This window comes from Xyrauchen texanus, chromosome 18 (assembly GCF_025860055.1).
Source record: "Xyrauchen texanus isolate HMW12.3.18 chromosome 18, RBS_HiC_50CHRs, whole genome shotgun sequence".
In the NCBI taxonomy this organism is placed as follows: domain Eukaryota; kingdom Metazoa; phylum Chordata; class Actinopteri; order Cypriniformes; family Catostomidae; genus Xyrauchen; species Xyrauchen texanus.
Window position 1 is genome coordinate 40,372,467 of NC_068293.1, and position 14,344 is coordinate 40,386,810.

The following is a 14,344-nucleotide window of genomic DNA, read 5'->3' on the forward strand; positions in this document are numbered from 1 at the left end:
TTAAAAAAAATTGACAATTACTTGAGCAACAAAAAGACATATAGTAAGATATTAAGTCCTATTTACAGATAAATCTAATAAAACTTAATGAGGTTCAAGCTTAACACAAGAAAAAAACTATTTGCCAATGGGGTAAGAAAAAACTTTTTATTAAAACTTCTTACAGTGACTTACCAATTCTAACGCTGTTTTTGCAACTGAACTTTAAATGTGAGATGCCACTAAAACAGTGAATGTCCTCAATACTCAGAGACTGGACTGACACACACACACACACACACACACACACACACACACACACACACACACACACACACACACACACACGTGTCCTGAGTTGCACTTTAATTATTGTCACTTTATACCTGGCTGCTACCTCAATAACTGCTATGTTTACATTTGGCATTTTTAAAAACTGTCATATTTTTGCACTACTGTGTACTGGTCTCTCACTGTACCTATTGTCCTGTTAATTTTTAGTAATTTATTGTACTATCCCGTACTTTTTGCACACGTTTGCACGTGCACTTTATATAGGTATGTTATTGAGTCTGTGTAGTCTCATGTGGTTCTGTGTTTGTCCTATGTTGTTTTATGTAGCACCATGGTCCTGGAGGAACGTTGTCTCGTTTCACTGTGTACTGTACTAACTGTATATGGTTGAACGACAATAAAAACCACTTGACTTGAAACACACTGTCTCCTGCAGAAGTGAAGCGTTCCAGATGAAGAATGTCAAATAAATATTCAAATATTGTTGGTCTGTCTAAACATGAGCTAGACTGTTACGCCAATGTAAAATGCTCATCCAAAACAAATTGGTGAGGGGTGAGCAATCACCTAAAGTATCGCTCCCCGGGTTCCGCCGGGGGGGGACGATTTTTATTAAAATATATATTTTAAAAAATTATACTCTTATAAAATTTTGAAGAGAGAAAAAAAAAATTATTTGAAGAGAAAAAAACATATGAAGAGAGAAAAAAAATTAAGACTTACGGCTCAGGAAGGAACTGAGGCTCAATTATTTATTTTTTCCACCATGCAGTTCAGGGCTTCCGTATGAGATCTCTTAGTTCGGATTTGCAAACGTAATGTATGTTCGTGTTGTGCTGTCTACTGAAGGTTGTTTTATTCACTGTATAAACTGTGTGTTGTCACACAGCTGAAGTTTCACTTACTGCCCTCTGGAGTACACAGGTGGTACTACAAGCTTGCATTTCTCAGGAATCTTCCTTATTACGGTCCGGTGGCATTGCAATTCATTGCATACATTTTTTCCAGAATTAATCGCACAGAATTAACGCATTAAATCGACAGCACTAATATATGTAACAATGGTACAGTGACGTTAACATGGGTAAAGACATTTTTCAACTGCTTTACACATGGGTAATCCAATCAGAGTTTAGAGTTGAAACTATCCATTTTATAATATCTATTTTCCACTACTTTCATTATATGCAGTTACTATGGTAACATGAATGTAGTTTTTGTCATGCCAATAAAGGACACTACATTGGAATGTAAATTACCTGAGCAGGTAAAGAGAAAGGGGAGGAGACAATTGTAAAATACAGTATCGAACAAGTACACAAGCACGTAGAGGTGTTATTATGAGTTAAAGGGATATTAAATGGATAGTTCACTGTAAAATAAAACATTCTGTCATCATCCACTCACCCTTATGTTCTGTGGAAAACAAAAAGAGATGTAAGGCAGATTGTTATCCTCAGTCACCATTCACTTTCATTGCAATTTTACGTCCATACAATAAAAGTGACATCCTGTTAACGTTTCCTTTTGTTCCACAAAAATAAATTAAATAAAAGTACCAAAGGGTTTTAAATAACATCAGGGTGAGTAAATGAAGACAGAAATTGAATTTTTGGGTGAGCTACAGGGGACAGAACAGCAGAAAGACCAACCACTGAAGGAGTGAGAGCGGCGGCGCTGGCCAAACTCAGGAACACCAGGCCTGATACTGATGCCTCGTATACGAGCAGTGTACTCTGCACACCACCAGGAAGATGAGGAGGAGGAAGAGGTGAGGAGGAAGGACAGACCATGGCAGGAAGAAAAGGAAGAGGGTGAAGAGGAGGATGGGATGTGGAGTTGATGATGGGACGAGTGTTCCACAAACAGGAGAAACATGAGGAAATGGAAGAGGGAAAAAAGAAAGGAAAAATTACTCCCTGCTTTGCTAACACACGTTACTGTCAAATGCATATGTTAATGCATGCGAAATCTCAATTATATAAATCAAAGATGAGAGTGTGTTTGGGCTGGGCGATATAGCTAAAAAATGACATCTTGAAATGTATATTTACTTACATAATTTGTTACTAAGTCATTTTATTACCAAATTAAAAGTAAATCTGAGTTTTAAATTGAATCACTGAAAGCAGTTTGATGTGATGAATAAAAATGAATCAAACTTATCAACTCTTCTATGGTACGGCTTCATTATAGTTCAAAATAGTTAAAAAGCTATTAAAACACTCTCTAAAATCGAGAGACAAAGAAGGATTGTAAAATTTATCTAATGACACAGTCTTTTGGAAACTTAATGTTCACATAAAAAGTGCCTTAAAAACATTACAATTCACAATTTTGCTTAATTTTATGTCACCACAAAAATCACTGCAAATATTTGATATATCAATAAGCCCTATAGAGTGATATAAGCCTTCCTTAACTTCAGTTGGAAAGATAAACAAACCCTAACTCTGGTGGCACGTTGTGAATGGAAAATCCAGACAAAGTGCTTCCTTAATCACAGATAGTGACGGGTCTGATAACCAAAGACAAGTATTAGATAAATAGAGTGATTTAAGTTGTGTGGCAAGAGCAAGGACTCATGGGAAGGTTACAAAAAAGAGCAGCTTCCACCGCTAGTTGTCCTTTCCGTTATCAGAACACTTATCTATGCTGAGTCAACAACACTACTCCAACTGCTGTGCTGTAATAAAACAGAAAGATTTGATCATGAGAGCCTTATCAAAGTAGTTTCCCCTCAGGGTTAACATTGGCTTCCTGAGGTTGTGAATCTGAGGTTGATTTAGCAAAGACAGCACCTCTGGCCATGTTTGATTGGAAAAAGAGAGGCCACATCAGAGAAAAGAGCTCTTCTAGACTAACAGAGAGAGGAAATTACTTCATAGCTCTGAAACAGCTGTGAATGACACCAATGATTGGATAATAACACTAGGGGGCAACAGTGAGTCCAGACACACTGAATCAGTCCTAGAAGAATAACTGGATGCTATTGAAGTTTTTGGCAGAAACATTCTTAGCAAATCTTCCATATATGGTGCTTGTGACATTTTGGGTTGTAAAATCCACTGGCATTAAGTGTTGTCCTTTGCAGTAATAACATAGGTAATTTAAAGAATAGATTAACCAAAAATGAAAATTCTCTCATCATTTACTCACCTTCATGCCATACTAGATGCGTATGACTTAATTTCTTCTGCTGAACATAAATTAAGATTTTTAGAAGTATATATCAGCTCTGTAGGTCCATACAATGCAAGTGAATGGGTGCCAAAAGTTTTACACTCCAAAAATCACATAAAGGCAGCATAAAAGTAATCCATATGACTCAAGGGCTTAAATACATATCTTCTGAAGTGATTTTATAGGTGTGGGTGAGAAACAGATCAATATTGAAGTACATTTTTGCTTGAAATACTTCCTGCCCAGTAGGGGGCATATGCATAGTGAATGTGAATCACCAAAAACACAAGGAGGAGGATGAGAAAGTGAAAGTTAAACTGCAGCCTGATTGAGCAAGGAGGAGAATATATAGTAAAAATGGACTAAAATTTTGATCTGTTTCTCACCCACACCTATCAAATTGTTTCTGTAGACATTCAACCACTGGAGTCATATGGATTACTTTTATGCTGAATTTTGGCACCCATTCACTTGCATTGTATGGACCAAAAGAGCTGTGAAATTTTTCTAAAAATCTTCATTTGTGTTCTGCAGAAGAAAGTCACACACATCTGGGATGGCACAAGGGTGAGTAAATGATAAGAGAATTTTCATTTGGGTGAACTATTCTTTTAAACTCAACATTGAACAAACAACCAAACAAACAAAAAACTAAATTTCTTGTGACTTAAGCCTGTGACAAACGTGTTGGGTCAGCAATGAACTTACATTATGCTCAAAACATAACAAGGAAAATAAAATCTTTTCAAACATCCGAGCTCAACAGACAATGTTAATAAATAGTAAAATGCACCAAGTTTACACAATAAAATAAATAAATCACAAAAGGTTATCAATATTAAACCTAAAGATTATAAGGTTTTAAATTATAAAGTAGATATACTGTTCTTAATTCAGAAAAAGTATTGTGATATTTGTCAAACATTAGTGAAACTTGCCCATAGTTAAAATGCTGAACTTCACTGTTGGTTACTTTGCTAAGACAACGATGAACTTGAGGATCACTGACTTCATATTTCCAACAAAAGTAACCTCAACAATAGTTGCTTGAAAGATACTGCAAAAATTGCTAAGATAAATTAAGTTAGTCCTGAGAAAAGCTTTAGCATCATTTGTTTGCAGATACCACTTGGTTTGATATTTCTGTATCTAATGAAGTGACTTCTAAAAGTGTCCAAATTATTTTTGGAGCAACAGTAGGGTAAAATACTGTTCCCAATATACCGTATATTCGGGTGATTTTGACAAGAGGTTAAAAATCTAGGCAAGAAAGCCTAAATGGTTGTTCAATGAAAGCATCATCAAAGTTGTACCCTTTGGCAAGGGAATTAACCCCAGGTGACTTTGATAAAAGAATCAACTAAATGACTTATAAGTTAGTATTTAAGGGTGATATTACCAGCTACACAGTGAGTTACAAGACCCTCTGTATCCAAATAATTTGGGGGCAACTGTAGGGTAAAATATGTAGGGGTGATATTGCCAAGGTGTTAAAAATGTTGTCTCGTAACCCCAAAGGGTTGATCAATGTGTCATTAAAATAATACCCTTTTGCAAAAGACTTAATAACTTATTAGTTGGTCTTTTAAAGGTGATCTTACCAGCTACACGATGAGCTACCAGACCCTCCAATTTGTATTTGGCATCTTCTGGTTCAGTATCTTTGGGCAGAGGCGATGAGGAGGCAGAGTAGTTATGCTGGCTCTCCTGTGGCTCTGGGGAGTATGAGCTGATACTGGAGGGGTAGATGTTTAGGGGTTTCAGCTGTAGAAATCCAAAGGTGGAGGAAGGCACCATGGACTGGGGCAGAGTAGCAGGGACATGACCCTCAGCCTCAGACTGCAAAGCACCATGCTGGGATATAGCTGTGGGTCTCTGCTGGTTGATGGTTTGTTGTGGAGGCTCTGGGGCTACAGATGAGATCTGCTGATAGACTAGAGGATAGCCTGCTGAAGAGGCTCCTCCCCAGTCATTAACAGCTACATCTGCCTGGTAGGATGGCCGTGCCTGGGTTTGAGAGAAAGACGGTTGAGTGGTGACCACATTATGTTCTCCAGATGGTGCACTGTGGGATTTGTGCACTTGGGTAAGTGCTGGGTCAAGATCCAACATCAGCATGTTGAGGGCTTCAATAGATTGCTCAATCTCTTGACGAGATGCCATGTGAGGAAACTCAGGTAGGCTGTGTGTTGTTTGCAGTACAGGACTGAAGTTGACCCCTTCTGTAACTGGAACTTCTGGGACACCATATTGCTGCCAAACATTCAATCCTCGCTGTACAGCTTCCCTACTACTGGTGGTGCGTGTGGGAGCTTTGGGCATGAACTTCTGCTCAGTGCTAGGAGTTGCCCCAAATGACTGTGATCGGTAAATGCTGCCGTTCTGGTTTGTGTAGCCGCTAGAGGCACCTAAGTGACCCTGGACAGAAGCAGAGCTGAGGACTTTGTGCTCGTGGGCACTCTTCTCCAAGTAGGGAACATCTTGCCCATTAATGACCGTCTCGGACTGATAGTACAAGTCCGCTGGAGTTGCTTGGCCCTCGAAAGATGACAACGTTCCAAGACTGTCCACACTGTTCCCCTCTTGACTGATGGGGAGGTCATCATCAAGGATGTCCGTCTCTCTGTCTATGCTGTTATGGCCATTGACGTGGACCTGGGCGGGGACGAGGTGTAAGACTCCACCTACTCCTCCACTGCTAGAGCCACTCGGATAACCTGTCCGATGCATGGGGGCTTCCAATCCACTGAGCAACTGTTCCAGCTCTTGTTTTTCCTCTGGGCTGAGGGGCTGGGATGATGTCTGACTCAACAAGGCCAGATGCTGACTAACTTCATCTGTGCGGTCGGTCTTGATGGAAGCAGTTGAGTTGCCAGAGTCACTACTTACAGATAAAGCATGGTCAACCGGGGGTAAGGTGTGGTCTACAGCGGGTAAAGAGTGATCAACAGGGGCTGGGAGACCACTGGTTGTAACTTCTTCATCCAGAGACTCTTTCTTCCGAACCTTAGCATAGAGACTACCATCCAATGGACCTTGTGTGTGAATTACATCTGTTGAAGAGAAAAAAAGAAATGTGTTAATGCATACAGCTATTTCTAGTATACAAAAGCAATAAACCACTTTACATCATACCTAAAACCCCATTAATCATAGTCAAATCACTGTAATGTAAAGTTTCAACTGACTTTATAAGTCCACACTAATTGCACTTACTATTTAATTGTAAACATTTTTTTTAACTGCGCTAGCTTCTATAATTTACTTGCTACTCTGGGAACTTGGCAGTGCGATGCTGCAGATATTATTGACTTCTGTATGACAAATTGTCACGCTCCTCATTTGTAAGTTGCATTGGATAAAAGCATCTGCTAAATGACTAAATTAAAGTGTAATATAAATGTTATAAAACAGTGGCAACAGAAATCTCATAAGACACTAATCTTCAACCAATAGTTAGATTTATTGATCCTAATTGGTCAATTGTGGCATTCTGCAGTCAAATATTTTAGTAAAAATGAGGTTTTGCTGGGATTTTTGTTTTTTTTTGTATTTTGTTTTTGTACAGTGTAAAAAAATTGACGAGTGAGCACTTAGTTTATTTCAAAACTAGCAACATTTTGGAAGTCAGATGAGGGATCTCCTCCCTTAAAATATGCACGTGTACTCAAACATGCGCTTGTGCAATGAGTCAGTTTGCACCTTTTGTGAGAGGCACCATGCTTCCTGTCCAAAGTAGTGACTCAACAGTGGAAAAATAGCAGCACAAGTTAAGGTGGAGGCATTTCCTGACTCCTTGGAATTAAGGCATCATTTCCTATACTCACACAAGCACACATGCTTTCGACACTTAAAGAAACACATAACACACCTATTTTGGGGTGTCTAAAGCTCTATTCGGACAGGACTAATTATCCTGTATGACTTTCTTTTTTCTGTGGACCATAAAAGGAGGTGTCAGGAAGAATGGTCTCACCATTCACTTTCATTGCATTTGTTTTTTCATTCAATGAAAGGGAATGTGATTGAGGCTAACATTCCATCTCACATTTCATTCTATGTTGCACGGAGCAAGTCGTATGGGTTTGAAAAAACATGAGGGTGAGTAAATGATGACAACTTTTATTTTTGGGTGAACTCTCTCTTTATCAATCAGGCTCTTGTTTCAACAGACTATAATGGATTTCAGACCTTCCAAAACCACTTAGCCACTATTTGAAAGTTCACTCTGCAATGGCCTTTTGATATCAACAACACATAGGAATACCAGGGGGAACAATATGAGTCATGCTCTGTTTGGTATGTTTGGGAGACGGAGATTCAGAACCACAGTCTATGACTAAATGCTATTCATTCTGACCGAAACACTCAAGCTGAGTTTCCCATGGTGTCTTGATGCTGGATCTATCAAGCCGCAAATCTGATAATGCAGCTATGGTAATTGGAACAGTGGCCATAATACTCCGTGTCCAACAGTGCTGTTTATTTGACATTCTTCTACACTAATAGCTGAAGATGAGAAACTATAGCTCTCTAGTCTCACATAGCCAGACTTTGACAATCCGCATAATGTCTACTCCACTTTGCACCTTATTCTGGCCAAGATCCGCCCATGAGTTTGTTTTACTGACATGATATGCAACAAATCACAGTTCATTTTGTTCTTACCTGCTGTTTTGGGGGAGGGTTTATCTGGAAATGTTAATACCACAATAATAGACCCATGTGGGGAAAAAAACATGCAGTCAAACTGAACTCATGGAATTTGCTTATCAGCATATCAAATTGAAATTTTTGCCAGTTTTGAATGCAATATGTACCAGACAGTCTGTGAATGGACTTTGAGCTGTCCATGGGCATGCAGTCTAAAGCTAAGTCTAACAGTTCCCTCAAGCTCTTTAAAAATAGACACACAGGTTATCTTAAGTGACCTGGTGACCTTTAGGTTGTAGATGTCTACTTGCAACATATTAAACCATCACCTTTGACCCCATGTCACAGCCAGCAGTGGGACCTACTGGTTGACAGCAGGGTTGGAGATTGGAGTACACTAGCTGATTAGAGCTGCAACAACTAATCAATACAATCGCTAATTAGCGATAATGGAAATCATCAACAACGATTTAAATTATCGATTAGTTGGATATTTGTGGTATGCATGGAGAAGCCCGTCAGTGATGTCATTTCACTGAAATTCGTTTGAAAAACAACGGAGACAAGTTGAAGCGGAAAAAACACAACCCAAGATGTCCAGCGCACGAGAGCACTATAAACACTTCAAAGAAAATCATAGTAATGATACAGTTTAATGTGGAGTGGTTGCTGCTTCAGATGTAATGACAGAGGATGTGTTCTGTTTGATGCGTGAGAGTTGTTTCACTTCAACGCATCACGTACATTTTCTATATTTTATAATGTAATCAGCCACATATTTCACAGAACTGTTGCAAGTAAGCAAGTCTACGTTAAACACTAATGAGCAAACGAGCGTGTGCATCTGCATCAATCAAACCTATCCCAGTGGAGACAGGGAGCACAATAATTTACATCATACCATGATTTCAGTTTCAATGTAATTAATTGTGCAGCTTTCATAGATATCAGACTGAAGTATCAGCAGTCAAGGTGTGCCGGTTTTTAAATTGTTTTCTCCTATTCGTGTAAGCGCATGTAACACAGTGAGCACCAGAATGAGTCTTTTCAGCACAAGACTGAAATTGCACAGGTTTTACAGATGATTGTACTATATTAAACTGTATATAATGTTTATTTAATATTAACTCAAGGTTTGCTAAAGTCTATTTGGCAGCCTGAAATGTATCTTTACAGAGCACGCACACAAATCCACGTGAACATCAGAAAGCAGCCATCTGTCAGTCAGAGAGCCCTCCTGTACTCCGTACTTCCATTCCCATAGAAAGACTGGTAACATTACTTTTTTGTGCGTCTACTCGGTTTCTAAGTACCCATTCTTTTGACATCCCAAAATCTCTATGAACCAAAATCAGACTTCATCTTCTAGGGATCTGACCTAAAGTCAATGCTGAGATTAAAACAGTATGTTTGTTTTTTCTCAGTCAAACCAGTCCTGGGTCCAGAATTCCCCCTCAACAGCACAGCCAGGAAAAAAATGAGCCTTTCCCCCTTTCTTCACTGTTTCTCTCTGTCCAGAGTTTCCCCTAACAATCCCACAGCTGCTCCAAACATCTCCCAGTTCTCCAAAATAGCACACCCACCATGAGAGGAGAGCAGCACCTCATATAAACCTCTCAGCAGGTTAGAACTTCAACCGTGACATCTGAATGTTCATCTCAGATCTCATGTTTTATTTGCACCTCAAAATACCTCATGACTTAATACTGACATCAGAAGTCATTAGAGTCAGTCAGGCATCTTAATGTGGAATCAGACACGCCTCTTGAAAAAGAATCACCTTCTATTTCAGCACACTTTTTATCACTTGCTTGCAGACATGGGTGATATCACATCAAGACCAGCTTGCATTTATCCCTAATCATCACCCGTAAAAAAAAATAGCAGGATACAAACACATGGTAAAATGCTGTTAAAGATATGAAAAGCTCTGGCTTCACCTCAAAATCAAGAAGAACTGAGAGAAAACGTGCCTACCTGCCTTATTGCACAGCTCTATAATTGCCCATGAAGAAAGCTTTGAAAAGTCTGTGTTTTCCTGCTCTTTTGCCCCAGCAGCTCAACATTCACAAGCAGTGGGAGTAGTTTTGGAAAACTCCCTCCTCCTCCACCAATTCTAACTCGGATAGAGCTGAGTTGTAGAAGATGACGGGACTGTTACACTCCGTATGGATGAACACCACCCCTAGTAAAGTGGGCGTGAACTTATCCTCACCCAGCTGTGAGTCTGGTGTCTACCATAGTGACATCACTGGGGCTTTCTCTTTAGGGTGGGCTCATTATCCCTCACTAACTCCCTGGCTCGGTTCTGTGATCTGCCTACATAGGCATCATATGCATGCTCATGAAGGCTGTTCCAAAGGATATAAAATATCCCCAAATACAGAGGCAGCATTGCATGTACTGTATCTTTCACAAAAAGAAGGCAATGATGAACTGGGAACATACAAATACATACAATTCATTCAATACTGTGAAGTATCGATAAAAAAAATAATTGAATCTAAATAAAAGTGGAATATTTTACTATATCATTATGTATTAAAAAAATTTCTATGCATATTAAAGTATCACACCATACGTTTATCTCATGCTAACAGCAAAATCTTCTCTCCCGTGTGCTATTTGTATGATGCACTATGTACCCAATCAGTCACTTATAAGACTCAGTTTCATTCAGGATGCTTCTTTAGAAGGTTGCTGCCAATGTATGGAGTAGACAGAAGTGTAGTACACATGGTTTTGGAACAGAAACTCTCTCTCTCTCTCTCTCTCTCTCTCTCTCTCTCTCTCTCAAATACTCTTTTAGGAGTGACACCCAATAACACAGCTGCACACTAACTGCCGTGTGCTGTCACTGGCCAAACTGAGTAACATGCATCCATAAACACAATAGTTATGTTCCAAAACCTATGAAGTGACTTGCTGTCTACTGGCTAGCAATACAGTGTTTATATAACACAGCATTTCGATTAATACAGGCATATGACTACTTATTCCGATTTCTAGAATCAGAATTTTGGCTCATTCAGATTATTGCAATCAGGTTAATGTTTTTAAATGATACATTCATGATCAGAATACAACCACGATCCAACTAATACAGAAATATTTGTTTGCATGTAAATGCTCTCTTCAGAGTGCTGAACACACAGGATATGCTCAGCCAAATCTGGAGTTTAATGTTTGAATTAGAAACCAGCAGCAAAAAAATAAAAAATACAAAAACACAATAAATCGAATCAAATCTAATAAATAATAAAACATAAAAAAAAAAAAATTATTGTGAAAATAATGATTTCTTGGGGAGTCCTTTGGTTTTAAGCAAAAATTGAAAACTGGCCATTTTTAAGTGTAAAGGGCTTGTATAAGAAACCTCTGATAAAGAAAGCAAGCTGTGGTTCTAATATTGATTTGTACGTTTGAGTTTGCAAGAGCTCAAAGGTGTCTGTGCATGTGTTTTTAAAAAATGTTCCAATAGCCAGTGGGCAAAAAAGTGGGCTTACCTGATTTCACATTACGAATGTTAATGTTTGGGACTCTAAACAATACTACTACTAATAAAAAATAAAATAAATATAGCACACAGAAAATGTCTCTACTACCTGACAGATTTTTAAATAGGTGTCCTGAGAAATGACTCCTGTATCTGTGACAGCACTAGACTCTGTAAACAGCAAAACAAATTATCTGAATAAGAGAAACTATTATTCAGCCAATTAGAAGACTTTGAGGTGCTCTCTGTCTGTCAGACATTTTAAATATTCAAGTTTGCTGACACTGGGTTTGCGGATATGTCTTTGGAGGCTGGGATTTTGGACAGAGGTGCCAGTCAGAGAAAGTGTCACATAGGATGCATTCTTGTTTTTTTTTAAACGGTTCAATGGAGTGCAATGGCAAAGGTATGTCTATAAGCAATATTTACTCAAACCTATGTCATTCCAAACCCATATTTCTTTCTTCCGTGGAACAGAAAAGAAGACGTTAGATAGAATATGAGTCTCAGTCAACATTTACTTTCATTGCATCTTTGTTTCATACACGGCTATCATTCCATCTCCATTTGTGTTCCATAAAAGAAAGGAAGTCATACACGTGAGGGTAAGAAACTGATTACAGAATTTGTATTTGTGGGTAAACTATCCCTTTAATAATGTGTTTTGGACATTACAAACATGTTGTGACAACAGTATGATGAAACGTTCCAAAATGCAGCCTAATGCACAACATCTGAATGAATTAGTTTATACATTCAGCCTCGCCTTTAAGACTCTTACAAGCATGACTTCACGGCTCAAGTTTCATAGCCGGCGACGGCAGTGGATAATCTTTTGTGATAGATGATTCAAGCAGCAAGTAATGGACAGTTTACTACAGTAGCTGTAATAACAGAGCAGGTAAGATTTCACAAATGCTAAGAGGTCCCTTGAAAAATGAGTGAGATCACATGTTCAATGATTTAACTCGAGTGGGGTTAGAGATTTAGTGCCTAGTCATTGCTCAAGCTGTTCATTAATCATCTACATTACTGATTACAAATAGATCTTTTATCTAAACTTAAGTGCTTCAAAGTAAATGTACATATAAAATGTAACTTGCACAAATCGGTAGTTCTGAGTCCATACAATGCTGCTCTCTGTGCTAGGTAGACTGAGCTTTCAAGGTCATAAGATAAAACGATGAGGGACGAGAAAAAAGAAAGTTCACGTAAGACAGGAAGGACTGTACAAACTTAACAATCTCCATCTGCAGGAAATTAATTTATTTTTGTGCCTGTGTTGGTCAAAAACAGATGACCAGTCAGCAAACTGAAATCCTGACAATGTGTCACGGCTGATATCCATGTATGACAAACACCTGCTGCTATAAAACAACACATGCGATGAGATCATCGCTTTAACACCTGCTTCCAAAACTATTAAAACAGATTCATACATTTCCATGACTAGATTTCAGGGTGAATGCATTTTCGACCATCAAAATCCAACCTAAGCTGTTCATGTATATATGATATATGATCAGTGGCGGCTGGTGATAATTATTTGGGGCGGGGCGCTTTTTTTGTGGCCGAAAATAAATACAAAGCAGTACCAAAAAGCATGTTGACTACTTGAACATAAATTTTGCTCTCCTTTCTTTCTGGCCAGCAAATTTCTCAATGACTCTTTGATTAAAGTCAGTCATCTCAGTAACAAGTCTCTTTCCCATGGAGAGCAATGCCAGTGCATTCAGCCTCTCCTGGGTCATGGTGTTTCTGAGAAACGTTTTTATTCTTATCAAGGTTGAGAAGCACCTCTCAGCTTCAGCCGTGGTCATGGGTGTGGTAATGAGAACTTTTAGGAGAGTCACAGTTTAGGAAAAGACTTCTTCGAGATTATTCTCCATAAACTTTGATTTGATTTGATTTGATTTGAAACAGCTGGAATAGGTCCACAGCACCATGGCAGGCTTTGAATTCTTCCTTGCTGTAGATGAGACTGAGCTCTGTCTTCAGCTTGCTTCCACTGAGCATCGGGTACGCTTTCATGGTGCTGCTCAATGCATCTTCAGGAAAGGTATCCTTGTACTCATCAAACCTGTCCCCTGCAACAAGGTGGCACAGACAAGGTGGTCTGTGAAGGAGAAACGCTCCCTAGTGTGTCCCAGGATGGTGTCACAGACCTAAAGAGTTAATTAAATATATATATGTATAAATGTAAGGTAGTAACCTGGAGTAGGCCACTAGTTGTCACAGTTGCAATGGCTTTCAAAATAAAAATAGAGCCATTTCAGTTTTTGTCCCATACAAGACAGTAGTTTTTGGTGGCTATATATTTCATTTAATCATTTATTTTTATGTTGCCAATTTATTATTTTTGGGATGCTGTTTTATAATATTAAAATTATAATTTTTGTAAGGATTTATACCAAACAAAAATGTTTTCTTGAGTCTGTAGAATATGGTATGTGGGCAGGACATCTCTGCAGCTCAACAATAATGTAAATTGGTAATTTGACTAATTTCTATAACAAACTCACCTCTGCTGCGATTCTTTCAGCTCTACTGGACTAAGCGCCAGCGCATCTGTATTGGACAAGAACCACTGCTTGGCTCACCAATGTTTTTTTTTTTTTTTTTTAGCGAACGCCTTGTGAAAGGTTTTTTTTGTAAATCAATGACAGAGTTTGGTTTAGCTGCTGCCATTATCTCTGCGAAAGTGATCATCTTAGCAAAGTTTTGGTGGAGTCGCCTGCT

General features: G+C 38.7%; 1 protein-coding gene across 8 annotated transcripts in view; it reads right to left on the minus strand.

Moving 5' to 3' along the window:
• tns1b (tensin 1b) overlaps positions 1-14,344 on the minus strand; it is a 343,137-nt gene that overhangs the window by 49,640 nt on the left and 279,153 nt on the right. For all 8 annotated transcript variants that reach the window (XM_052147959.1, XM_052147963.1, XM_052147962.1 and 5 more), the window contains one exon: positions 5,058-6,509. In XM_052147959.1, the coding sequence (XP_052003919.1) occupies positions 5,058-6,509 (1,452 nt within the window). The remainder of the gene's footprint in view (positions 1-5,057; positions 6,510-14,344) is intronic.